Source organism: Coregonus lavaretus, assembly GCF_964263955.1.
Source record: "Coregonus lavaretus genome assembly, chromosome: 1".
Lineage (NCBI taxonomy): Eukaryota > Metazoa > Chordata > Actinopteri > Salmoniformes > Salmonidae > Coregonus > Coregonus lavaretus.
In genome coordinates, this window is record NC_139988.1 from 42371522 (window position 1) to 42399126 (window position 27605).

The following is a 27605-nucleotide window of genomic DNA, read 5'->3' on the forward strand; positions in this document are numbered from 1 at the left end:
TCAATCAATTGAATTCTCCAATCAAGTTGTAGAAACATCTCAAGGCTGATGAATAGAAACAGGATGCACCTGAGCTCAATTTTGAGTGTCATAGCAAAGGGTCTGAATACTTATGCAAATAAGGTATCTAAAAACCAGTTTTCACTTTGTCATAATGGGGTATTGTGTGTAGATTGATGAGGATTTATTTTTATTTCCTCCATTTTAGAATAAGGCTGTAACTTATGTGGAAAAATGTGGAAAAATGGAAGGGGTCTGAATACTTTCCGAATGCACTGTATATATATATATATTTACACACTATGAGGTTGGAATAATACTGTGAATTTGAGAAAATTATGATAATGCCCTTTTAGTGTAAAAGCTATTTGAGTAAATGTGTTAATAAACCAATGAAAAAGAGAGTTCCAAACCTCTCTGCCAATAACATATTGTTTACCCTCCCCACTCAGACCACTCGCAGACAGACCTAGCAAAATTCTTGCTTGAGAAATTGCTCTTTGCCTGTTTATTTTTTACAATTTTAATTGAAAACAATCATAGTAAGCTACTTAATTGTTACCCATAAATGATTTGATATTGAGATAAAAACCTCTGCTTTGGACCTTTAAAGAAGAAATCATTAAAAAACATTTAAAACATTGTTATGATCAAATATCATTAGAAGTTAATAATGTTTAGCCCATTGGAGATCATTAAGTAATGTTATCATATCACAAAAACTCACCATGATCAGCCAAAGCTGTCCAAAGATCCTCCACTTGTGTCCAAATCCCATTATTCTTCAATTTTGGATTAAAAAGCAAACTTCATCAAATCAACAATTTTTGTTTAATTCTTTCATTTAATATGTGATTGACCTTCAGCTGATTTTAATGCCAAAGGTATTTTTTCCAATCCCCGGCTATCTGTGAACAGATAAAATCCTGTCAAAAAATTACATGTTGAAGTGCTTTCTTTGTCACTTCAGATTAGAATAATAAGATGTCAAGAAATTATATGCAGGATTGGTTGGCCACCCTCAGTTTAGAAAACACAAAGTATACCACTTCAATGATACTGTAAATTGTCTCTTCTGATTTCCATCTTTAAATTGTAAAAAAACAGTGTCTTTCCATTTCCATTTACACTGTCTTCCATGGTCTCTGACCTGATTGCACATGCTCTGAACATTAGTGTGTCACTAGTTCCGTTCCAGGTAATTTGAGGGGACCCAGCCTTTTCGAGGTTGACCTCCGTCCAGGATCTGGCAGTACCACCACCCATTAGGGTTCCTCTCCAGAACCTCCAGAGTCGTTCCTTCAGGGAACCCCATTGTCTCCTCGTCACCATGGTAATCCGCTATGGAGACATACACCTCACGGAGGTTGTTGTGGATGAGGTGGGATTTGGGTTTCACCGTGGAAATAGGTAGACTGTTCCTCTGAGACCCCCGGCCCAGTGATTCGGAGCTTCCCGTGCCGGGGCTGTTCCGGTTTGCCATGTTACCGTTCGGCGCTGGGCCCCGCGGGGTAGTACCAAAGGAAGCGTTGCGGCGCACGGTGGGACTAGAGCGTGTGTGGTCAGTGGAGTTGAATGACTCACCGCTCCTGAGGGAGCCTACTGGGCTTGGCCCGTCGATGATCGGCCCAGAGATTAAGACAGACTGAGGCCTGACCACCTGCTGCTGTTTTGTAACATTCTTCTGCTTGTGCGAGCCATTGAACAGACCAAAGGGCTTGGAGAGCACCCCCAGGGGTTTGGAGGGGATGGTCGGTATGCTCCTCTTTAGGCTCTGGTTGATGTTGTTCATGGCCTGGACCCTCTGCTCGTTCTTCTCCAGGCTGTTGGACTTGCTCAGGCTGCCCGGCTTGGTAGGGGTGCCATCGGACTCTGACCCAGCTGTGTCGTCCAGCTGCCTGACAGGCTCCAGGTAGTAAGTTGGAGCCCAGCCCTCAGCGTCACCCCAGCGGGCGTACCACCAGCCGCTCTCCTGCTTCTCCAGCACCTCCAATTCCACCCCGGCAGGGAAGCTCATCTCTGAGTCCTGGACCTTCTCATAGGCATCTGTGGTGCGGTAGAGGCTGCAGCCCTCGTCTGAGTCTCCCCGGCTGCCTTTAGAGTAGATGGAGGAGATGTCAGAGGTGCTGTGGGAGGACACAGAGTCCTCAGAGGAGATGACAGAGGCTGTTTCAAAGTCTCCTCCTCTGGAGCCCTTCTTCAGCTGGCCTGTAGGCCTCAGCTGTCTCCGGAGGCTGCTGATGTCCATCTTCTCTGCACTGGAGGCCTTGGCCAGCTGGGGCTTAGGCCTGACCAATGGCTTAGGTTTGGTGGAGTCCATCTTGTGCTCCTCTTTGTACTTCTTGGGCCTGGCCAGCTTGGAGAGATCTGGGGTGGACTCTGTAGAGGCAGGTTTGGGTCTGGACACCCCGGCCTCTGCTTTGGTTTGAGACTGAGACTGGCTCCTGTTCAGCTCCAGCTGGTTCTTCTTCCCTTTTCTCCTTGCCCCAAACGTGGAGTGAGAGTTTTCATTCTTGCTAGTCTCCAACGGGGCACTAATCTTCGGGGAGTCGGAGTCGCCACTGGATTGTGTATAAGGCATCTCTCTGAAAGGCATGAAGCCGTCATTCTCATAGATACACTCCTCTCCCTCAGGCTCCTCCTCTTCTTGCCCCACATCCTCGGACGACTCACCCATCTTGAAAGAGGCGCTATGGAGAGAAGTGGCTGGAGATGGCTTGGAGGACAGGTGAGAGCCCTTCTCTGAGGAGCCATCCTCGTTCTTCCCATCCACTGAGGACCCATCTGTCCTGAGGAACTCAAACTCTGACGCCAGATCAAACCCAATGGTAGGAATGTCATATTCTGGCTCCTCGTACACAGGCCTCCTGGAAGATACAGGGGACTCTGGAGCCTCGGACCCAGGACTGCTGGGAGGGGCAGTCTCCTCAGAGTCCTGCTTCTTGATGGGCGGGGCTGGTGGCGGGACTTTGGGCCGGCTCAGAGTGCTGGTTCTGCGGTTTAGGTTGGGCTTCTTTCGTTTGTCGATGTAGGAGCAGGGAGCCCAGCCCTCTTTCTCCCCGATCTGGACATACCACCAGCCACCAGAGTTCTTCTCGATCACCTACAGGACAGAACAGAGAGAATACATGGGTAAGAATAGGCTTTATCAACTACATGCAGTATCTGTTAATTTCAAGAATTTACCTGAACAATGACAAAAACAATAACACATTGGACATGTATGCACTGCAAAATATACATAAAAAAAGCTTACATCTGCTTTTTGTCCTCCATTAAAACTGATGCCATCTGAAATGACGGACTGGAACTCTGCAATTGTGTAGTACTCTGCTTCAACAGTAGGGGGCTCTGGTGGCGAGGGTAAATTGAATCCCTGAGTGGAAAATGAATTTTTTACAGCATTATGTGTATTGCACAGCTGATACTGTTAAAAGGAAACAATAATAATTGGCCATAAAGTCCAACTTCCAACTTAAAATAATGATCTTGTTAGATGTAGATTTCTGCACACAAGCCTAAGATTAACATGTACAATGCCAAGCGATGTGGCTGGAGTGGTGTAAAGCTCGCCGCAATTGGACTTGGGAGCAGTGGAAAAGCGTTCTCTGGAGTGATGAATCACGCTTCACCATCTGGCAGTCCGACGGGCGAATCTGGGTTTGGCGGATGCCAGGAGAACACTACCTGCCCGAATATATAGTGCCAACTCTAATGTTTGGTGTAGGAGGAATAATGGTCTCGGGCTGTTTTTCATGATTCGGGTTAGGCCCCTTAGTTCCAGTGAAGGGAAATCGTAATGCTACAGCATACATAACATGCTAGACGATTTTTTGTGGCAACAGTTTGGGGAAGGCCCTTTCCTGTTTCAGCATGACAATGCCCCCGTGCACAAAGCAAGGTTCATACAGAAATGGTTTGTCGAGATCGGTGTGGAAGAACTTGACTGGCCTGCACAGAGCCTTGACCCCCTCGAAAACCTCTGGGATGAAATGGAACGCCGACTGCGAGCCAGGCCTAATCGCCCAACATCAGTGCCCAACCTCACTAATGCTCTTGTGGCTGAATGTAAGCAAGTCCCCGCAGCAATGCTGCAACATCTAGTGGAAAGCTTTCCCAGAAGAGAGGAGGCTGGTATACCAGCAAAGGGGGGACCAACTCCATATTAATGCCCATGATTTGGAATGAGATGTTCAACGAGCAGCTTCTGGCCATGTAGTGTACATCACTCCTGCACTTGTTTGTTTAGTTGAGCCATGTGCAAATTCCCTAAAATGGTGATAGTAGTCCAACAGTGTCAAATCCTGTAAAAGACTAATAATCCCAGTTGTGCCGTTACTTCCAGTTTCCGGTATTCCAATGACATCACTTCTGGTGCATTTCTACATGGTTAGCATGCTAGCCAGGGTTTCCCATTGTTTCCCATTGTAAATGCAATTTCAGAATGTGGGGGGGACATGTCCCCCCCGTCCCCAGTGAAAGTTGTGCCCCTGGTAAAGAGTGTGGTATGTGCTTGCTAGTTATTGTTAATATTAGCATTTAGTTGCCTTTACGTGCCTTTGTCTAACAGCCTGGCTGTTATTTAACTGTTACTGCTGCTATTGTTGCTGGGGTTTATTGCCATTATCATTCCACTCTTATACACTGTTTACCACTGTTAGCTAATTGCTAATGCTAATGATGCACTGTCATTACTTAATGCTAATTGCTTGCTTAGTACTGATAGTAATTTGCCATTACTGCTAAGCTATGCTACTCTGTTACTATTACCTGCACCCTCATGCTAATTGGTTTATGCTAAGCTATGCTATTTCACGCTAGGCTATGCTGCTATATCCTAGTTTGTACTACTGCTAAACCCTTGCTGCTACAGTTGTTATCGTCATGCTATGCTACTGTATAATATGCCATATTGCTGCTTATGCCATTATTACTCATCCTCTGCTATTACATAGTATTGACACCTAGCCATAACCCTTCTAACAACTTTTTCCCATTTATATTTATTTCTCAGTAAACCATTCATTCAACTACACCATAAAGCCGTCTCTGTCTGAGGCAATAAAGGATTGAACTTGAGTCTGTGTCCTGTTCGTCATTGTGCCTCTAACTGGGTACCCAGAGCGATCGTCCCTTATCTAAACCGGCACCTTAATTTTTGGAGTCCATCACCAGTTGGAGGCGCTGTTTTTCATATAGTAACAATCAAATTATAAATGACTAACTATAAGATTTCACCTTCCTTATAACTGTAAAATAGATATGATCATATTTAGTGAGAGTACAAAATTGGCACCATTTTATAGAAATGTCGACAGAAAATATTCTGCCCTGCGTTCTCTGAGCGACACAGACACGCGATTCAAATGCGTGCTGACACGTTACAACTTCAGCTTTAAGCACAAAGTGATTTCTTCCCTCTGTCACCATAAAAAAAAGAAGCTGTAAATCCGTCTGAGAATATCACAGCGAGATGAGACCGCTGCATTCACTAGGCTCTCCCCTTTCATTTGCCGTAACGCACGTGGGGTTGACTCTCACAGCCAGAGGCAATCAATCCTTTGTCTGGATAGGCCAGAAAATGTGACATGTCACTCCCAATGCAAATTAGGTGTCCAATTTCAAACCCTCCATCTCAGATCCTAGCGGGCAGCGTATAAAGCAATTAATAAATAATAATAATAACATGCCATTTAGCAGATGCTTTTATCCAAAGCGACTTACAGTCATGCGTGCATACATTTTTGTGTATGGGTGGTCCCGGGGATCGAACCCACTACCTTGGCGTTACAAGCGCCATGCTCTACCAGCTGAGCTACAGAGGTGCAATTGATGTTGCACCGTTCACAGAGTGCTCTGTACACAAAAATGACGGTCGGTACCAGTCCCCCTAATTAGGGGACTTTACATCTAAGAGGATTTATGATTTGTTCATACTGACCAGAGTTGCATCTCTGCGAGGAGGTGGCTTTTGTCTGAGGATTGGGGAGCCTAGAGAGAAGAAAATTAGATTGATATAAAATTCTGTGAGGTTACTAGTTTAACAAACCGTTATAACTTCCAATTCAGTCTCTGAATGATAACTCACCGATCTCTATTCTGTGAGGAGCGATGCGGGCTATGGCTGGAGAGGCCGGTTCTGCTTTGCCCTTAACATCCACCAGGGCGCCACCAGGGCTGAAGTCTGAGCTAGAGCAGGGTATGGGCAGGCTGATCTGCCTCTTGACCAGGGAGGGGGTGGTCAGGGGGTTGTCCTCTGACTGGCCGTCTGTCTGCACGTCCTTCTCACTCAGGGCCTTCTTGTTCAGCAGGTTGCTGATCTCCATGATGTTGCCGATTATCTCCACCGGGCCAGTCAAGGGGGTCTTCTTATTACTACTACGGGGAGAGAAGTCCTCCTTAACCTTCTTCAGGTAGGAGGCCGGGGCCCAGCCCTCCTTATCCTGGTACCTGGGGAGAGGGCGTGAGAGATGAAGAGAGAGGGGGTGATCTTGAGTGATAATAACCATAATTGAGAGACAGTATAAACAGGCAACAGTTTATATTGTGGTTGGAGCACAAATCATGGCCTTACCTGATGATCCACCAGCCCTCCAGGTTCTTCTGGATGACCTCCACGATTACTCCTTTCTCAAAGGCAATCTCATCCTTCCCCTCGCTGGTGTATGGCTGCACCGTCATATACTTCTCCTCTGTCAGGCCACAGAGAGGACGTGGGAACACAGAGACTCACGTCAGTTTCAAATGTACTACAAAATATTACTCAAACAAATGAAAAATATGTCAATATTTTATAGGAGGTACTGTAACGATTGTAGAAACACCTCAGAGTGAGTGAAAGTAAATAAAGACATACTGTATCTAGGCTTGAAGTATATAATTTTGTGGACTTGACGGCATTTCTCTGTGTGTAGTTCTGATGTGATTGATTCTGTCAGATCCACAAAGATATCTAGCATTTTACTATGAAAGGCTTTAAGTAATCTGGGAAACTCTAATTAACAATATGATGTCCCTCACTTCATACTGTAAATGTCTTCCTGCAGCAACTGACAATTACATTGACTTTATGTCATGATCTCTGTTTACTAAGTGTAAATATGGGATAAAATAAACTCAGAAACACTGATCTCTTGAAATGGGGAAAACAGTTCTAACGACAGAGTGGACTACTGGCGTGGTAGCGGTCAGCCTCTGTAAACTCAGCAGATGATAGAGAACAGAGATGACATCTTGATTTGTAACTTCCCTAAAGGCCAGAGTACTTCCTGTCATTACAGACTAGAGGCAGTGGTGTAAAGTACTTAAGTAAAAATACTTTAAAGTACTACTTAAGTAGTTTTTTTGGGTATCTGTACTTTACTTTACTATTTATACTTCACTACATTCCTAAAGAAAATATTGTACTTTTTACTCCATACATTTTCCCTGACAACCAAAAGTACTTACATTTTGAATGCTTAGCAAGACAGGAAAATAGTCAAATTCACGCAGTTATCAGGAGAACACGTGGTCACTCTGGTCTGGCGGACTCACTAAACACAAATGCAACTTTTAGAAATAATGTCTGAGTGTTGGAGTGTGCCCCTGGATATCCGAAAATTTAAAAAACAAGACAATTGTGCCGTCTGCTTTGCTAAATAATAGGAATTTTAAATTATTTATACTGTTACTTTTACTTTTCATACTTAAGTATATTTAAACCAAATACTTTGACTTTTACTCAAGTAGAATTTTACTGGCTGACTTTACCTTTTACTTGAGTAACTTTCTATTAAGATATCTATACTTTTACTCAAGTATGACAATTGGGTACTTTTTCCAACACTGACCAGAGGTCTCATCTCATTACACCGTAAAACACAGGCAGGCGGAGGGAACGCTGCCCTACAGTGTAAAGAGAGGAGAATACCTATCTACATGCTAAGACCGTTTGAATACCTCTGGAATCACTGGATTCCTATTTGATATCTAATAACTCTCTCCTTTCCTCTACCCCTGTTGAGTCTCATCAGGGATTTAGAAGGACTGAATAAGGATATAGTAAAAATTCATTTTACTTGCAAAGAAATAGGCCTATGTACAGCCTTGTAAATAAAACCGAAAAGGCCATTTCCTGTATGCTTTGTTTTCCCCTGCACTTTCTTACGGGACTTCCAGTCTCTCTCCCTACAGGGGCAACCCTGTTCAACCTTCCTGAGCCCACACTCACCAGCGGGGGGAACCTCTGAATAAGATATTATGTTAACCACAACATACATCGCCTGCATAACTTTGATAAACTATTTTCCTGCAGTCAGCACTATTTCAGCTTTTTTCCCCACAGGCAAGATTTAGTTCCTGCAGTGGAAAAAGCTATTTTTACTCCAGAGGCCGTTTGTTGTTTTTCCCGCTTTGGACACTGTTGCCAAGCACAAACCTTGGGCTGGACTCAAATAGCCTATCCTCACTCCGCTGTCAGCAATCCAACCCGCATCCCCTGTCAAAAAACCCTGTCTCGAGGCAAGGGTAATGTTGCAAGCACAAACACTTTTCACTGCAAGCACAAACACTTTTCACTCTTACTCCAACAGATGAATACAATTCTTTATTGGCCTGGTCCATCGGTAGACCTGCTTGCTCTCAACACCTCCGGTTGTTAAACGTCTGGCTTTTTAACTCAGTCTCTTTTGAAAAGTACATATGTGTACATGTTTCACTTGGCTCGTAAAAAGCCAACTAAAGTGGCAAAATATTGCATGTGGCCTACCAACTTTTAGATGGTTGTGCAGCTATAGCTGTAATTCAGAAAAGATTGGAGTTGCACATTGGGGTTCATTCAAATAAACTGATTACATGACACAATCTCTTCCAACACTGCCGCATTCAAGTGCAGAAACTGAGTAACAACAAGATGGTCAATTTTTTCTATGTTTATCTTCTAGCATAAGGTCAAACCTGTAACTGCTGAAAACCACCAATGTGAAAACCAATTTAGCATTGTAATGACATGTCTGGACTGTTTATTAGCTGGTTTATAATGATGTTAGTGGTTATTGGGTGTGGATCATGATGGTGTAGAAGATGGCATATGACACAAACCAAGACATTAGGTATCAGGTATGAGAGAGAAGACAGGACAATGTACAATGGGGTCAGAGAATAGAAGGAGGTCGGCGCCCTGTCTCTGATCACCTCTGCTCTGCTGCCTGCTGACCATTCCCCCCAGGGTCCATCTCCGGTCCAGCCTCTTCAGATGGGCCTTACGGCGCTTAGTGACTGACCCATGTAGATAGTGACCAGACAAAAACACAAATGGGGACATAAACATAAAAGATGGGCACATACAAACAACATGGACTCAACTAAAGGACTGATATTAGTTACTTACATGACAAACATGGAAACAACAACACCACATTGCAATGGAAGGACTGTACGATGATGTGGCTTGCAATTAGTGCAGTTATTAGCATGGTTTTCCCATCCTCTACTGCAGGAGCATCTGTGGCACACATTGCTGCTTGGGAATGCCATCCAATTAATAGACCAGCTGAATTCCTTTGGCAGCAGCTCTATGCCAGGTCTATAATTGTTGATGGTTTTTGTTAGTTAAATGCAGGAGATGGGAATGATTAGGAGCTTCGGAGCAATCTTTTGTCACAGCCAACACTATAAACGTCAGGGCTTATATAAATATCTAATTCAAGAAAAAGCATTCCATCACTAAACCAGAACACTAATCTCAAAGTTTAGCAGGCGGTTGAGATTTCAGGCAAAATGTACATACACTGTGAGCTGAAAAACGGAAATAAAAAAAGTCCCTGTTCAAAAATATACAACAACTGACCCACATACTCCTCCAGAACACTAATGTGCACTTGTGGTGTTTGTGTAAATGTGAAAATCCAGAAAGGTGTCATACTAACAGAAAGATTAATTCCTCTCCCAAAAAACTTGATAAGGAATGGATATGCATTCTGTATGCAGGCCTTGGTAGGAAGAAGCCTGTTGAGATTACTGTGTAACTATTGGACTATAGAGGTTAATTCAATGCAGCATGTGCTGCATGCTCTCTCCTCTCTCCTTCAGTCAGAAGATCTACAGTGTCAGAATGCGACGGTGAAATGCGGTAGGCGAAGTCAAACGCAGGACACAGAGCTTACTGGAAACATACTTTACTCGAAGGTAACCAGAGTAGAATGCAATCTCCACAATAGGAGGATAAACAACCCGCACACGAACACTGCCGATGACGAATACAATAACACACAATGAACGACAGAGGGTTAAATAGGGAATACAATACAACATAATGGGGAACAGGTGTACACAATCAGGACAAAACAAGTCAAACACCGAAACATAGATCGGTGGCAGCTAGTACTCCGGGGACGACGAACGCCGAAGCCTGCCCGAGCAAGGAGGAGGAGCAGCCTCGGCTGATTCTGTGACATACAGTGCCAGAGGTAATGTGGGTCACAGTGTTTTGGAGTCGACACTCTGTACAGCTGTTTTCACCAGGGTGCTTGAAAATGTAAATATTTGTTTGGAACAGTAAGATGCAAGTAAATGATTTCAATCCTTAAAGTTTCTTCTTTCCAAACTACATGAAATGCATTAGGGAGGTACTGCGGGTATGTAATTATGCCAACTGTAAAATAATGACCTATACAGTGGTGGCCTTTTCCACGATATTAGCACTCTGAGTATGAGAGAGAGGAGAGTGAAAATGTTAAGGCACTAACGAGAAAGCAGCTCTCGATATTGGGATTTTTCAGCCCTCTAACCAATTGTACTATTATGTGTGTTTTTTTGCGTTATTTGTAATTTATTCTGTACGTAATGTTTCTGCCATCGACTCTTATAACCAAAAAGAGCTTCTGGATATCAGGACAGCGATTACTCACCTCTTATTGGACAAAGATTTTTTCTTAAACGAGGCGGCCGCGAAGGATATCCTACAGACACCCGACAAGGCCCAAATCCCCGTCATTCGCGGGAGAAAGGGACGGAGAAATCGTGGACGTAGGTCAAATAAAATAAAATAAAATAAAATTTTATTGGTCACATGTGCCGAATACAACAGGTGCAGACATTACAGTGAAATGCTTACTTACAGCCCTTAACCAACAGTGCATTTATTTTTAACAAAAAAAGTAAAAATAAAACAACAACAAAAAAAAGTGTTGAGAAAAAAAAGAGAAGAAGTAAAATAAAGTAACAGTAGGGAGGCTATATATACAGGGGGGTACCGTTGCAGAGTCAATGTGCGGGGGCACCGGCTAGTTGAGGTAGTTGAGGTAATATGTACATGTGGGTAGAGTTAAAGTGACTATGCATAAATCATTAACAGAGTAGCAGCAGCGTAAAAAGGATGGGGTGGGGGAGCAGTGCAAATAGTCCGGGTAGCCATGATTAGCTGTTCAGGAGTCTTATGGCTTGGGGGTAGAAGCTGTTGAGAAGTCTTCTGGACCTAGACTTGGCACTCCGGTACCGCTTGCCGTGCGGTAGCAGAGAGAACAGTCTATGACTAGGGTGGCTGGAGTCTTTGACAATTTTGAGGGCCTTCCTCTGACACCGCCTGGTATAGAGGTCCTGGATGGCAGGAAGCTTGGCCCCAGTGATGTACTGGGCCGTACGCACTACCCTCTGTAGTGCCTTGCGGTCGGAGGCCGAGCAGTTGCCATACCAGGCGGTGATGCAACCAGTCAGGATGCTCTCGATGGTGCAGCTGTAGAATTTTTTGAGGATCTGAGGACCCATGCCAAATCTTTTCAGTTTCCTGAAGGGGAATAGGCTTTGTCGTGCCCTCTTCACGACTGTCTTGGTGTGTTTGGACCATGATAGTTCGTTGGTGATGTGGACACCAAGGAACTTGAAGCTCTCAACCTGTTCCACTACAGCCCCGTCGATGAGAATGGGGGCGTGCTCAGTCCTCTTTTTTTTCCTGTAGTCCACAATCATCTCCTTTGTCTTGGTCACGTTGAGGGAGAGGTTGTCCGGGTGCCTCGTAAGGATCCGACGGCGAACGAGTAAACTGCCTCTTCCATCAATCCTATTAGCCAATCTTCAATCATTGGAAAATAAATTAGATGACCTGCGATTACGCTTAATCCTACCAACGGGACATTAAAAACTGCAATATCTTATGTTTCACCGAGTCGTGGCTGAACATTTACATTTACATTTACGTAATTTAGCAGACGCTCTTATCCAGAGCGACTTACAAATAGGTGCATTCACCTTATAGCCAGTGGGATTTTTTTTTTTGGGGGGGGGGGGGGGGGGGGGGTTGGAGTAAGGGGGGGGGTAGAAGGATGACTTTATCCTATCCCAGGTATTCCTTAAAGAGGTGGGGTTTCAAATGTCTCCGGAAGGTGGTGAGTGACTCCGCTGTCCTGGCGTCGTGAGGGAGCTTGTTCCACCATTGGGGTGCCAAAGCAGCGAACAGTTTTGACTGGGCTGAGCGGGAACTATGCTTCCGCAGAGGTAGGGGAGCCAGCAGGCCAGAGGTGGATGAACACAGTGCCCTCGTTTGGGTTTAGGGACTGATCAGAGCCTGAAGGTACGGAGGTGCCGTTCCCCTCACAGCTCCGTAGGCAAGCACCATGGTCTTGTAGCAGATGCGAGCTTCAACTGGAAGCCAGTGGAGTGTGCGGAGGAGCGGGGTGACGTGAGAGAACTTGGGAAGGTTGAAGACGGGCTGCGGCATTCTGGATGAGTTGAAGGGGTTTAATGGCACAGGCAGGGAGCCCAGCCAACAGCGAGTTGCAGTAATCCAGACGGGAGATGACAAGTGCCTGGATTAGGACCTGTGCCGCTTCCTGAACGACGACATGGACAACATACAGCTAGCGGGCTATACGCTACATCGATAGGATAGAACGGCTGACTCCGGTAAGACAAGGGGTGGCGGTCTGTGTATATTTGTAAACAACAGCTGGTGAACAAAATCAAATACTAAGGAAGTCTCGAGGTTTTGCTCGCCTGAGGTAGAGTACCTTATGATAAGCTGTAGACCACACTATTTACCAAGAGAATTTTCATCTATATTTTTCACAGCTGTTTATTTATCACCACAAACCAATGCTGGCATTAAGATTGCACTCAATGAGCTGTATAAGGCCATAACTAAACAGGAAAACGCTCATCCAGAGGCAGCGCTCCAAGTGGCCGGGGACTTTAATGCAGGGAAACTTACATCCGTTCTACCTAATTTCTACCAGCATGTTAAGTGCAACCAGAGGAAAAAAAACTCTAGACCACCTTTACTCCACACACAGAGACGCATACAAAGCGCTCCCTTGCCCTCCATTTGGCAAATCTGACCATAACTCTATCCTCCTGATTCCTGCTTATAAGCAAAAACTAAAGCAGGAAGCACCAGTGACTCAGTTAATAAAAAAGTGGTCAGATGACACAGATGCTAAGCTACAGGACTGTTTTGCTAGCACAGACTGGAACATGTTCCGGGATTCTTCAGATAGCATTGAGGAGTACACCACATCAGTCACTGGCTTCATCAATAAGTGCATCGATGATGTCGTCCTCACAGTGACCGTACGTACATACCCCAACCAGAAGCCATGGATTACAGGCAACATCCGCACTGAGATAAAGGGTAGAGCTGCCGCTTTCAAGGATCGGGACTCTATCCCGGACGCTTATAAGAAATCCCGCTATGCCCTCCGACGAACCATCAAACAGGCAAAGAGTCAATACAGGACTAAGATTGAATCGTACTACACTGGCTCTGATGCTCGTTGGATGTGGCAGGGCTCGAAAACTATTACAGACTACAAAGGGAAGCACAACCATGAGCTGCCCAGTGACACAAGCCTACCAGACGAGCTAAACCATTTCTATGCTCGCTTCGAGGCAAGCAACACTGAAGCATGCATGAGAGCACCAGCTGTTCCGTATGACTATGTGATCACGCTCTCCGTAGCCGATGTGAGTAAGACTTTTAAGCAGGTCAACATTCACAAGGCCGCAGGGTCAGACGGATTACCAGGACGTGTACTCCGAGCATGTGCTGACTAACTGGCAAGTGTCTTCACTGACATTTTCAACATGTCCCTGATTGAGTCTGTAATACCAACATGTTTCAAGCAGACCAGCATTGTCCCCGTGCACAAGGACACTAAGATAACCTGCCTAAATGACTACCGACCCGTAGCACTGACGTCTGTAGCCATGAAGTGCTTTGAAAGGCTGGTCATGGCTCACATCAACATCATTATCCCAGAAACCCTAGACTCAGTCCAATTTGCATACCGCCCCAACAGATCCACAGATAATGCAATTTCTATTGCACTCCACACTGCCCTTTCCCACCTGGACAAGAGGAACACCTACGTGAGAATGCTATTCATTGACTACAGCTCAGCGTTCAACACCATAGTGCCCTCAAAGCTCATCACTAAGCTAAGGATCCTGGGACTAAACACCTCCCTCTGCAACTGGATCCTGGACTTCCTTGCAGGCCGCCCCCAGGTGGTAAGGGTAGGTAACAACACATCTGCCACGCTGATCCTCAACACGGGGGCCCCTCAGGGGTGCGTGCTCAGTTCCCTCCAGTACTCCCTGTTCACCCATGACTGCATGGCCAGGCACGACTCCAACACCATCATTACGTTTTTCGACAACACAACAGTGGTAGGCCTGATCACTGACAACGATGAGACAGCATATAGGGAGGAGGTCAGAGACCTGGCCGTGTGGTGCCAGGATAACAATGTGACCAAGACAAAGGAGATGACTGTGGACTACAGGAAAAAAAAGAGGACTGAGCACGCCCCCATTCTCATCAATGGGGCTGTAGTGGAACAGGTTGAGAGCTTCAAGTTCCTTGGTGTCCACATCACCAATGAACTATCATGGTCCAAACATACCAAGACAGTCGTGAAGAGGGCACGACAAAGCCTATTTCCCGTCAGGAGACTGAAAAGATTTGGCATGGGCCTCAGATCCTCAAAAAGTTCTACAGCTGCACCATCGAGAGCATCCTGACTGGTTGCATCACCGCCTGGTATGGCAACTGCTCGGCCTCCGACCGCAAGGCACTACAGAGGGTAGTGCGTACGGCCCAGTACATCACTGGGGCCAAGCTTCCTGCCATCCAGGACCTCTATACTAGGCGGTGTCAGAGGAAGGCCCTCAAAATTGTCAAAGACTCCAGCCACCCTAGTCATAGACTGTTCTCTCTGCTACCGCACGGCAAGCGGTACCGGAGCGCCAAGTCTAGGTCCAAAAGGCTTCTCAACAGCTTCCACCCCCAAGCCATAAGACTCCTGAACAGCTAATCATGGCTACCCGGACTATTTGCACCCCCACCCCATCTTTTTACGCTGCTGCTACTCTGTTAATTATTTATGCATAGTCACTTTAACTCTACCCACATGACATATTACCTCAACTAGCCGGTGCCCCCACACATTGACTCTGCACCGGTACCCCCCTGTATATAGCCTCCCTACTGTTATTTTATTTTACTTCTGCTCTTTTTTTCCTCAACACTTTTTTGTTGTTGTTTTATTTTACTTTTTTATAAAAAAATTAATGCATTGTTGGTTAAGGGCTATAAGTAAGCATTTCACGGTAATGTCTACACCTGTTGTATTAGGCGCATGTGGCAAATACAATTTGATTTGATTTGATTTGATTGGCTAGATTATGACATTGCTAGGACTGTCACACAAGACAATATAGCCTAACCCATGCTGTGTCTTTTGGGAAATGGAGTTCTAATGACTGCATGAGTGGATCCCAATTTTATGTCAGCATGATCGTTTAGCAAACAACCCTCTTGCTTAGGTGTTAACGCAGAATATAGCAGCATACGACCATTGCACAGACAAAGCAACATTCATCACTATCTTCTAGTTTTGTGTCATAATCAGTCTGTATAAATTGACATGATTTATCTCAGGGCCTGGAATAAATAACTTCAGACATGACTTTACTAGTGATTGACTCACATAAAATAACTCCTCACAGCTCAATCCCTACAGTGAACCAAACATGCGCCTCTTTCATTCGTTTACCGCCCCAAACTCCAAGGAGGTAACCTCTTTTTAGTATTGCATTGAATTTCTACACTGCTACTGTAGAGTACAATACGTCACTCAGTGCACCTCAGCCCAGAGATGTGGCTTAGGCCCTGACACTCCTTCTCCAGGCTATTTATTCAGGGAGGACTCTGGAGCTTGTTCGGGGGTGTTTATAGTGGCAGCAGCACAAAGAAGGGTGTTCACACCGGGGGAAAGTCGGACGTTAACGTCAGTCGGCGGTGATTCGGGGGTGGGAGTCAGACTACTTTACCCTTTTAGAGATGGGGGTGGTGGAGGTACAGCGGTCTTGTACGTTGTGGGATATTGCACATCCACAAATTTCACCCAGTTGCTGGACATGACGACGTCTAATGTGGTCTGTATTGTGGTGCAGCTTGTATACTGTATACTGTATGTCGTGTACATGTTTTCTTTCTGTATTCATAGTGGTGTGGAGCTCTTACCCTCCCCGGACTTGGAGGCGCCCAGCTCCAGGTCATCTCGTGTATTGCTGTAGGTTTTCAGGTAGGTGGCAGGAACCCAGCCCTGCTCCTCCGCTGTACTGACAAACCACCAGCCTGGGGGCACAGAGAGAGAGAGGTCAATTGAGATTTTGTGGGGTGTTTGTCGACTAGCACAGCATCTTTCAGTATGGTTTATAATCTTATAAATGACTTTAGAGAAGTGTTCCTCCTCCATTTCAAGAATAATGTTTGTTCTAGCTAATAGACCCTGACTCAAAACTGTTTCTTGGATGACTGGTGTGGTTGAAAGACACATGGATGTAGAGAAAACATGAACTATTCTCTATCACCAACAGGTTCTCTAATTAATATCAAATCAAATGTTATTTGTCACATGCTTCGTAAACAAAAGGTGTACATTAACAGTGAAATGCTTACTTATGGGCCCTTCCCAACAATGCAGAGAGAAAAAATATAAATAATAGAACAATTATAACGTGTGGATATAATAACAATAACAGAAGGGTTGTAAATATGTCATGTGTGGAGCATTTCATTAAAAAAAAACAGTGTAGGCCTAATATAGAGTAGTTTACTTAATAAAAATCTATACAAAATAAAATTGGCTCACTCTCGTGCCTCTCTCCAGTTACTACTTACATCAGATGCACGTGGAGATGTTCACAATTACACATGTCCATATCCATGAATTCATCCGACTCTAGGTAAATACAAGGGCTGCCAAAATCTCGTAATGTGGTTGTTATCAGCTTTGTACAAGCAACTGTCTTGTGAGCGCTGAGCAGCAGCACTCACAAGACAACCATTTTGAAAAGAAGGTTGATGACGTCCGATCCTCATTTGTTAAGTCAAATGACACCGCTGGTCCTGCTCACACTGCCCTACCCTTTGACTTCTTTCTCCCCTCTCGCTCCAGATGAAATCTTGCGACTTGTGACGGCCGCCCGCCCAACAACCTGCCCGCTTGACCCTATTCCCTCCTCTCTTCTCCAGACCTTTTCCGGAGACCTTCTCCCTTACCTAACCTCGCTCATCAACTCATCCTTGACTGCTGGCTATGTCCCTTCCGTCTTCAAGAGAGCGAGAGTTGCACCCCTTCTCAAAAAACCTAAACTCGATCCCTCCGATGTCAACAACTACAGACCAGTATCCATTCTTTATTTTCTCTCCAAAACTCTTGAGCGTGCCGTCTTTAGCCAACTCTCTTGCTATCACTCTCAGAATTACTTTCTTGATCCAAACCAGTCAGGTTTCAAGACTGGTCATTCAACTGAGACTTCTCTTCTCTGTGTCACGGAGGCTCTCCACACTGCTAAAGCTAACTCTCTCTCCTCTGCTCTCGTCCTTCTAGACCTATCTGCTGCCTTTGATACTGTGAACCATCAGATCCTCCTCTCCACCCTCTCCGAGTTGGGCATCTCCGGCGTGGCTCACTCTTGGATTGCGTCCTACCTGACAGGTCGCTCCTACCAGGTGGCGTGGCGAGAATCTGTCTCCGCACCACATGCTCTCACCACTGGTGTCCCCCAGGGCTCAGTTCTAGGCCCTCTCCTATTCTCGCTATACACCAAGTCACTTGGCTCTGTCATATCCTCACATGGCCTTTCCTATCATTGCTACGCAGATGACACACAATTAATCTTCTCCTTTCCCCCTTCTGATAACCAGGTGGCGAATCGCATCTCTGCATGTCTGGCAGACATATCAGTGTGGATGACGGAACACCACCTCAAGCTGAACCTCGGCAAGACGGAGCTGCTCTTCCTCCCGGGGAAGGACTGCCCGTTCCATGATCTCGCCATCACGGTTGACAACTCCGTTGTGTCCTCCTCCCAGAGTGCAAAGAGCCTTGGCGTGACCCTGGACAAAACACCCTGTCGTTCTCCGCTAACATCAAGGCGATGACCCGATCCTGTAGGTTCATGCTCTACAACATTTGCAGAGTACGACCCTGCCTTACACAGGAAGCGGCACAAGTCCTGATCCAGGCACTTGTCATCTCCTTTCTGGATTACTGCAACTCGCTGTTGGCTGGGCTCCCTGCCTGTGCCATTAAACCCCTTCAACTCATCCAGAACGCCGCAGCCCGTCTGGTGTTCGACCTTCCCAAGTTCTCTCATGTCACCCCGCTCCTCCGCACACTCCACTGGCTTCCAGTTGAAGCTCGCATCTGCTACAAGACCATGGTGCTTGCCTACGGAGCTGTGAGGGGAATGGCACCTCCGTACCTTCAGGCTCTGATCAGTCCCTAAACCCAAACTAGGGCACTACGTTCATCCACCTCTGGCCTGCTGGCTCCCTTACCTCTGCGGAAGCACAGTTCCCGCTCAGCCCAGTCAAAACTGTTCGCTGCTCTGGCACCCCAATGGTGGAACAAGCTCCCTCACGATGCCAGGACAGCGGAGTCACTCACCACCTTCCGGAGACACTTGAAACCCCACCTCTTTAAGGAATACCTGGGATAGGATAAAGTAATCCTTCTACCCCCCCTTACCCCACCCCAAAAAACTAAAAAAAAAAATATATATATTGTATAGTGGTTGTCCCACTGGCTATCATAACGTGAATGCACCAATTTGTAAGTCGCTCTGGATAAGAGTGTCTGCTAAATGACGAAAATGTAAATGTAAATGGGAGCAGTTGCTAGGCTATTCACACGCAGAGTGGCTGTATTGCATTAGTGGAAACCAAGACTGTTCTCAGGGCATATCTGCCGGTTTTGACTAGCAGAAGGGACTTTTCGCAGCAGGTTAGGAGAATTAACGTGGCAAGTTAGGAGAATTAACTTGGCAGGTTAGGATAATTAGGTTAAGGTTAGGAAAAGTGTTAGCTAAAATAATCCCTGACGCGACTCGAACATCTAGCTACAACCAGGCTTGCCCTGAGAACAGTCTTGGTTTCCACTAATGCGATGCTGCCACAGAACAGGGACAGACAGACGAGCAGCTAACAGAGGAAGTTATTTCTGATTCTGCGCTTAAAAATGAGCACGGAAAGAGAGTGATTTTTATTGGGATGGGACAGGAAAGTTCCAGGGTTATATAACTGTTGCGGGATCAGGACAGTGCAGGAAAAAAACTGACAGGACAGGAGGGGACAGGAATTAATTGTCACTTCTGTGTCAATCTCTAGTATGCACTACCCTCTATAGTGCCTTGCGGTCGGCTGCCAAGCAGTTGCCATACCAAGCGGTGACGCAGCCAGTCAACATAATCTCAATGGTGCAGCTGTAGAACATTTTGAGAATCTGAGGGCCCATACCGAATATTTTCAGCCTCCTGAGAGGGAAGAGGCATTGTTGTGCATTCTTCACAACTGTGTTGGTGTGTGTGGACCATGATAATTCCTTAGTGATGTGGACACCGAGGAAGTTGAAGCTCTCGACCCGCTCCACTACAGCCCGTCGATGTGGATGGGGGTGGGTTTGGCTCTCTGTTTCCTGAAGTCCACAATCAGCTCCTTTGTCTTGCTGGCGTTCAGGGAGAGGTTGTTGTCCTGGCACCAAACTGCCAGGTCACTGACCTCCTCCCTATAGACCGTCTCAACGTCATCTGTGATCAGGCTAACCACTGTCGTGTAGTCAGCAAAATCAATTATGGTGTTGGAGTCATGCGCGGCCACGCAGACGTGGGTGAACAGGGAGTGCAGGAGGAGACTAAGCGCGCACCCCTGAGGGGCCCCTGTGTTGAGGGTCAGGGTGGTGGATGTGTTGTTGCCTACCCTCACCACCTAGGGGCGGTCAGTCAGAAAGTCTAGGATCCAGTTGCAGAGGGAGGTGTTCAGTCCCAGGGTCCTGAGCTTAGTGAGCTTGTAGGTCAATATGGTGTTGAATGCTCAGCTGTCTGTCCCCACTAGTGTTGAACAGCATTCTCACGTAGGTGTTCCTCTTGTCCAGGTGGAAGAGGGCAGTGTGGAGTGCAACAGAGATTGCGTCACCTGTGGATCTGTTGGGGCAAAATGCGAATTGGAGTGGGTCCAGGGTGTTTGGAATGATTTTGTTGATGTGATCCATGACCAGCCTTTCAAAGCATTTCATGGCTCCAGATGTGAGTGCTATGGAGCGATAGTCATTTAGACAGGTTACCTTGGCGTTCTTGGGCACAGAGACTATGGTGGTCTGCTTCAAACATGTAGGTATTACAGATTTGGTCAGGGACAGGTTGAAAATGTCAGTAAAGTCACTTGCCAGCTGGTCAGAGCATACTCTGAGTACGCATCCTGGTAATTCATCTGGTCCTGCGGGCTTGTGAATGTTAACCTGTTTAAAGGTCTTGGTTCAGTGTTGCTTGCTTCGAAGTGAGCATCGAAGGAATCTGTGATAGTTTGCAAGCCCTGCCACATCTGACAAGCGTCAGAGTCGGCGTAGTAGGATTCGATCCTGTATTGATGTTTTGACCCATCTGTGGCCCATTGGAGGTCGTAGCGGGATTTCTTATAAGCGTCCGGATTAGTGTCCCACTCCTTGAAAGCTGCAGCTCTAGCCTTTAGCTCAGTGCGAATGTTGCCTATAATCCATGGCTTCTGGTTGGGATATGTACGTATGGTCACTGTGGGGATGAAGTCGTCGATGCACTTATTAATGAAGCCGGTTACTGATGTTATAAACTTCTCAATGTTATCGGATAAATCCCGGAACATATACCAGTCAGTGCTAGCGAAACAGTCCTGTAGCTTAGCATCCACTTCATTGGACTACTTCCGTATTAAACGCGTCACTGGTACTTCCTGTTTGAGTTTTTGCTTGTAAGCAGCAGGGGATACAGTTTTGGTCAGATATGCCAACTGGAGGGCGAGGGATAGCTTTGTATGCGTTTCTGTGTGTGGAGTAAAGATGACCTAGAGTTTTTTCGCCTCCAGTTGCACAGGTGACATACTGGTAAAAATTAGGTAAGACGGATTTCAGTTTCCCTGCATTGAAATCATGGCCACTAGGAGCACCTCCTCTGGATGTGCATTTTCTTGTTTGCTTATGGCCCTATACAGCACGTTGAGTGCAGTCTTAGTGCCAGCATCGGTTTGTGGTGGTAAATAGACAGCTACAAAATATAGATAAAACCTCTCTTGGTAAATAGTATGGTATGCAACTTATCATGAGGTATTCTAACTCAGGCGAGCAGAACCTCGAAACTTCCTTAACATTAAAGATTGCACACTAGATGTTAACAAAGAGACACACACCTCCCCCCTTAACCTTACCCAAAACTGCTGTTCGGTCTTGATGATGCATAGAAAAACCAGCTAAATGTATATTATCAATCACCTTGTTCAGCCACGACTCTGAGAAACATATAATATTACAATTCTTCAGGTCCCGTTCTCTAGTGATTGTACGTTCGCCAATAGAACGGAGGGTAGGGGTCTCGTCAGGGAGCTCTTTGCCTCTCTTGCGCCGTCTCTTCCTCTTTTGAGTACCGGGGATTAGGGCCTGGTCCGTAATGAGCAGTACATCCACAGCTGCCGACTCGTTGAAGTAGAAATCTTCATTCAAATCGAGATTAGTGATCACTGTTCTGATGTCCAGAAGCTGTTTCGTTCATAGGAAAAGATGGCGGAGATCAGCGTAAAAAAAATCACACAAACAGCAGAATTGGTCAGGAACTCGTTAGAACCAGCTATACATCTCTGCAGCGCCATGCTAGCCTTAAAGCCAACAACATCACAGGGCGGACAGCGTGCTTATAGAGTTTTCCAAAACTTTTTTGGGGGATCAGAATGATCTGGATTCTTTAATCCTATTTCATGCTATCCAGGATCAGATCGATCTGGCTTATTTTGAGCTGTTTTTTTTCTTCAGAAAATAATCAGATAGGATCATTCTGATCCAGATACTGCAATATCAAGATCACATAATTCAGATTTTGTGCTTTGGATAAGTCTCTGTAATGTAATCTACTGGGCAAGTTTTCCAACAACATTTTGTTTAGCCAATAAGACAGCCAGGTTTTTCAAAACTATTTATTTGGATCAGAATTAGTCGGATTCTGTAATCCTCTTTTTTTGCTATCCAAGATCAGATCAATCTGGCTATTTTTTAACTGGTTTTTCAGAAAAGAATCGGATAGGATCATTCAGATCCAGATACCACAATATCAAGATCACATAATCCATTTGTTCATGCTTTAAACAGGCCTACACCTTCCCATCTACTGGACTGGTTGTGGTACTACTTCAACCTGGGGAAACAGAAATTAGTAAACTACACTGAACAAAAATATAAACGCAACATATAAAGTGTTGGTCCCATCATGAGCAAAAAAAAAAATCCCAGCAATTTTTCATACACACAAAAATCTTATTTATCTCAGATTTAGTGCACAAATGTGTTTACATCCCTGTTAGTGAGCATTTCTCCTTTGCCGCCAAGATACTCCATCCCACTGACAGGTGTGACATATCAAGAAGCTGATTAAACAGCATGATCATTAGACAGGTGCACCTTGTGCTGGGAACAATAAAAGGCCACTTTAAAATGTGCAGTTTTGTCACACAACACAATGCCACAGATGTCTCAAGTTTTGAGAGTGTGTGCAATTGGCATGCGGACTGCAGGTATGTCCACCAGCGTTGTTGCCTGAGAACGGAATCTTCATTTCTCTACCATAAACTGCCTCAAACATCGTTTTAGCTAATTTGGCAGTACGTTCTGATTGGCTAGGCCTGGCTCACCAGTGGGTGGACCTTGCTGCCAATTGGGTGGGCCTATGCCCTCCCAGGCCCATCCATGGCTGAACCCCTGCCCAGTCATGTGAAATTCATAGATTAAGGCCTAATTAATTTATTTCAATTGACTGGTTTCCTTCTCTAAACTGTAACTCAGTAAAATCTTTGAAATTGTTGCATGTTGGGTTTATCTTTTTGTTCACTATACATGAATAAAGGTACCTTGAAAAAAAAAAGAATAGAGCCTGCATATCACTTATAAGTAAGTAGTGACACTTAACTTAACATAACAATTTACCACATACCTATACGGCAGTCATTTTAACATAATTATCCTTTGGATTTTAGATGTAATAACATTTTTTAAACCTCCTCACCTTAGTTACATTGACATTTCTTGGTTGTAGTGCCTTTCACCTTTCCAAATCCACCCTGAATCCACCCTTCTAGTGGGATCAAAATAATCATGATTTTTGGAATCAAAACTATCCTAATCACCTACAATCCCTGATTAAAGATCAGATTGGATTACCAAATCCTTATCCCTATCCGGAGAAACCGAATCCCATTTTTCAGTTTTGAAAAACTAAATTCTAACATTTAATCCTATCTGATAGGGGTAATCCAATCAGATAACTTTTTGAAAAACCAGACCCTTGGCTGCTGCCACATAGGCTTTTCAACACCCTTTCTCTGTCGCCTAGCTCTGGAGAGGTCATGGCTGTTCTCTGCAGGAGAGTGAAGTGACAAAACCCCTCGCAAATGGGCCTCCCGAGTGGCGAAGCGGTCTAAAGCACTGCATCGCAGTGCTTGAGGCGTCACTACAGACCCAGGTTCGATCCCGGGTCCCGCAGCTGGCCGCGACCGGGAAACCAATGAGGCTGCGCACAATTGGCCCAGCGTCGTCCGGGTTAGGGGACGGTTTGGCCGGCCAGGATGTCCTTGTCCCATCGTGCTCTAGCGACTCTTGTGGCAGGCTAGGCGCATGCACGCTGACACGGTCGCCAGTTGTACAGAGTTTCCTCCGACACATTGGTGCGGCTTAAGCGAGCAGTGCGGCCTCACAGGGTCGTGTTTTGGAGGACGCGTGGCTCTCAACCTTTGCCTCTCCCGAGTCCGTACAGGAGTTGCAGCAATGGGACAAGACTGTAACTACCAATTGGATCTCACGTAATTGTGGGGTAAAAAGTAAAAAATTAATACAAAAAAGTAATAAATAAACCTCCTCTGTGATGTGGCGCTCCACGAATGCTCTATTTGTTGTGGAAAGCAGCATCCAAGATGGCCGACAGCTCTTCACATCCCCCATAAAGAAGACCTGAGGGTTCATTGGAAATGCAATCACACATGCTTCAGCAGCAGTTTTAATGTAGATGTTACTTTAGATTGACTTTGTGTGGGTCTAGAGACTAGAAGGCCTTGCTGTTTGGATCTGGCCCTGCGCCCCCGCATTGGCAAAGGTTCAAGGTCCTAACAAGCCATGTAATGTGTTCAATCTTTACACCAAACCTGTGGCTTCATATAAACCCTGCGCTAATAAATTAAATGGAGAACGGAGAGCTAAAATAAATAAAATCTTGTCCACAGTACTTTGGACTGGAGCCTTTCAACTGCTGAGGAGTGCAGTAATTCCCTGGCAATGCAGAGTCTGGAGTGTGTTAATGCGCTTATAAAACGGATTGCAACAAGGTAAAAATGTTTGCTAAAAAAGCTAGCTAGCATTTTTTGGTCACGAGAGTGCAGTTAACTTCTGACATTAACATAACCCCCACCACTCCTCTGACTGTTGCCGTGTCACTATGCCACATAGAACAAGGATTCCCATAATGCTGATGATGACAGAACGATAATATTAGCCTCAGTCTACTACCCACCTGGCTAGCCAGCTACAGTGGGGGAAAAAATTATTTAGTCAGCCACCAATTGTGCAAGTTCTCCCACTTAAAAAGATGAGAGAGGCCTGTAATTTTCATCATAGGTACACGTCAACTATGACAGACAAAATGAGAAAAAATATCCAGAAAATCACATTGTAGGATTTTTTATGAATTTATTTGCAAATTATGGTGGAAAATAAGTATTTGGTCAATAACAAAAGTTTCTCAATACTTTGTTATATACCCTTTGTTGGCAATGACACAGGTCAAACGTTTTCTGTAAGTCTTCACAAGGTTTTCACATACTGTTGCTGGTATTTTGGCCCATTCCTCCATGCAGATCTCCTCTAGAGCAGTGATGTTTTGGGGCTGTCGCTGGGCAACACTGACTTTCAACTCCCTCCAAAGATTTTCTATGGGGTTGAGATCTGGAGACTGGCTAGGCCACTCCAGGACCTTGAAATGCTTCTTACGAAGCCACTCCTTCGTTGCCCGGGCGGTGTGTTTGGGATCATTGTCATGCTGAAAGACCCAGCCACGTTTCATCTTCAATGCCCTTGCTGATGGAAGGAGGTTTTCACTCAAAAACTCACAATACATGGCCCCATTCATTCTTTCCTTTACACGGATCAGTCGTCCTGGTCCCTTTGCAGAAAAACAGCCCCAAAGCATGATGTTTCCACCCCCATGCTTCACAGTAGGTATGGTGTTCTTTGGATGCAACTCAGCATTCTTTGTCCTCCAAACACGACGAGTTGAGTTTTCAACAAAAAGTTATATTTTGGTTTCATCTGACCATATGACATTCTCCCAATCCTCTTCTGGATCATCCAAATGCACTCTAGCAAACTTCAGACGGGCCTGGACATGTACTGGCTTAAGCAGGGGGACACGTCTGGCACTGCAGGATTTGAGTCCCTGGTGGCGTAGTGTGTTACTGATGGTAGGCTTTGTTACTTTGGTCCAAGCTCTCTGCAGATCATTCACAAGGTCCCCCCGTGTGGTTCTGGGATTTTTGCTCACCGTTCTTGTGATCATTTTGACCCCACGGGGTGAGATCTTGCGTGGAGCCCCAGATCGAGGGAGATTATCAGTTGTCTTGTATGTCTTCCATTTCCTAATAATTGCTCCCACAGTTGATTTCTTCAAACCAAGCTGCTTACCTATTGCAGATTCAGTCTTCCCAGCCTGGTGCAGGTCTACAATTTTGTTTCTGGTGTCCTTTGACAGCTCTTTGGTCTTGGCCATAGTGGAGTTTGGAGTGTGACTGTTTGAGGTTGTGGACAGGTGTCTTTTATACTGATAACAAGTTCAAACAGGTGCCATTAATACAGGTAACGAGTGGAGGACAGAGGAGCCTCTTAAATAAGAAGTTACAGGTCTGTGAGAGACAGAAATCTTGCTTGTTTGTAGGTGACCAAATACTTATTTTCCACCATAATTTGCAAATAAATTCATAAAAAATCCTACAATGTGATTTTCTGGAGAAAAAAAATCTCAATTTGTCTGTCATAGTTGACGTGTACCTATGATGAAAATTACAGGCCTCTCTCATCTTTTTAAGTGGGAGAACTTGCACAATTGGTGGCTGACTAAATACTTTTTTTTCCCCACTGTATGTTAGTAGGGAACATTTGCTGCAATTCCATTGCTTCGCCTCTTCCTCTCTGTTGGCTGGCTAAAGGTATTGTCACATCACAAATCAAATTGAATATGTCACATGATTTGTAAACAACAATGTAGACTAACAGTGAAATGATTTCTTATGGGCCCTTCCCAACAATGCAGAGAGAGAGAAAATATATAAATAATAGAAAAGTAATAACACGTAATAATAAAAGTAAAAAATATACAATGAGTAACAATAACTTGGCTATTTACATGGGGTATCAGTACCAAGTCGATGTGGAGGGGTACGAGATAATTGAGGTCTTGCTAGCTAATATGGGAAATATGGGAATAAGGTGTAGGAATGTGGTACCTTAATTTGAAAGCACATTTGAAAGTTAGACATCTGAATATACATTATGGCAAAGACAAATGCCCACTTTAATAAGGCAGCGCACACACCACACCGAATGTCGATCTGCTGTTTATCTGCCGTTTGTTCGCTGAGGTGTGTTTTAGGGACCACTCGCTGGTGGGTGTCTGACTTCCGACATTTTCGTGCAATTCTACATGTAGAATTGGTTTGCAAATTACAGTTGGCAATCTGTTCAGAGTTACTAAGTACTCTTGGCCGGCAAACGGGCAGGTAGTCTAGCGGTTAAGAGCTTTGGGCCAGGAACGGCCAACCGAAAGGTCGCTGATTCGAATCCCCGAGAAACAAAATCAGTCAATATGCCCTTGAGCAAGGCACTTAACCCTAATTGCTCCTGTAAGTCGCTTTGGATAAGAGCAGCTGCTAAATTACTAAAATGTACACGCCTGTGTGTCTGTCCCTTAAGAGGTTTGAGTAAATACACTCTGTTATTGATGGCTAGGACTGCCTCAACATTATTTTTCAACCTTGTTCCCATATGGCAGGTGCTTAGGCTAAGTTCACTGAA

The 27605-nt window shown here is 45.2% G+C and overlaps 1 protein-coding gene across 1 annotated transcript in view; it reads right to left on the reverse strand.

Moving 5' to 3' along the window:
• Positions 1-1183: 1183 nt before the first annotated feature.
• Positions 1184-27605, reverse strand: part of LOC311133193 (SH3 and PX domain-containing protein 2A-like) — a gene marked incomplete at both ends in the record, with an annotated part of 119510 nt that continues 93088 nt past the window's right edge. The window contains 7 exons of the mRNA XM_084166649.1: positions 1184-3103; positions 3257-3376; positions 5942-5991; positions 6089-6450; positions 6575-6692; positions 9175-9258; positions 16499-16612. Of these exons, the coding sequence (XP_084022775.1) occupies positions 1184-3103; positions 3257-3376; positions 5942-5991; positions 6089-6450; positions 6575-6692; positions 9175-9258; positions 16499-16612 (2768 nt within the window). The remainder of the gene's footprint in view (positions 3104-3256; positions 3377-5941; positions 5992-6088; positions 6451-6574; positions 6693-9174; positions 9259-16498; positions 16613-27605) is intronic.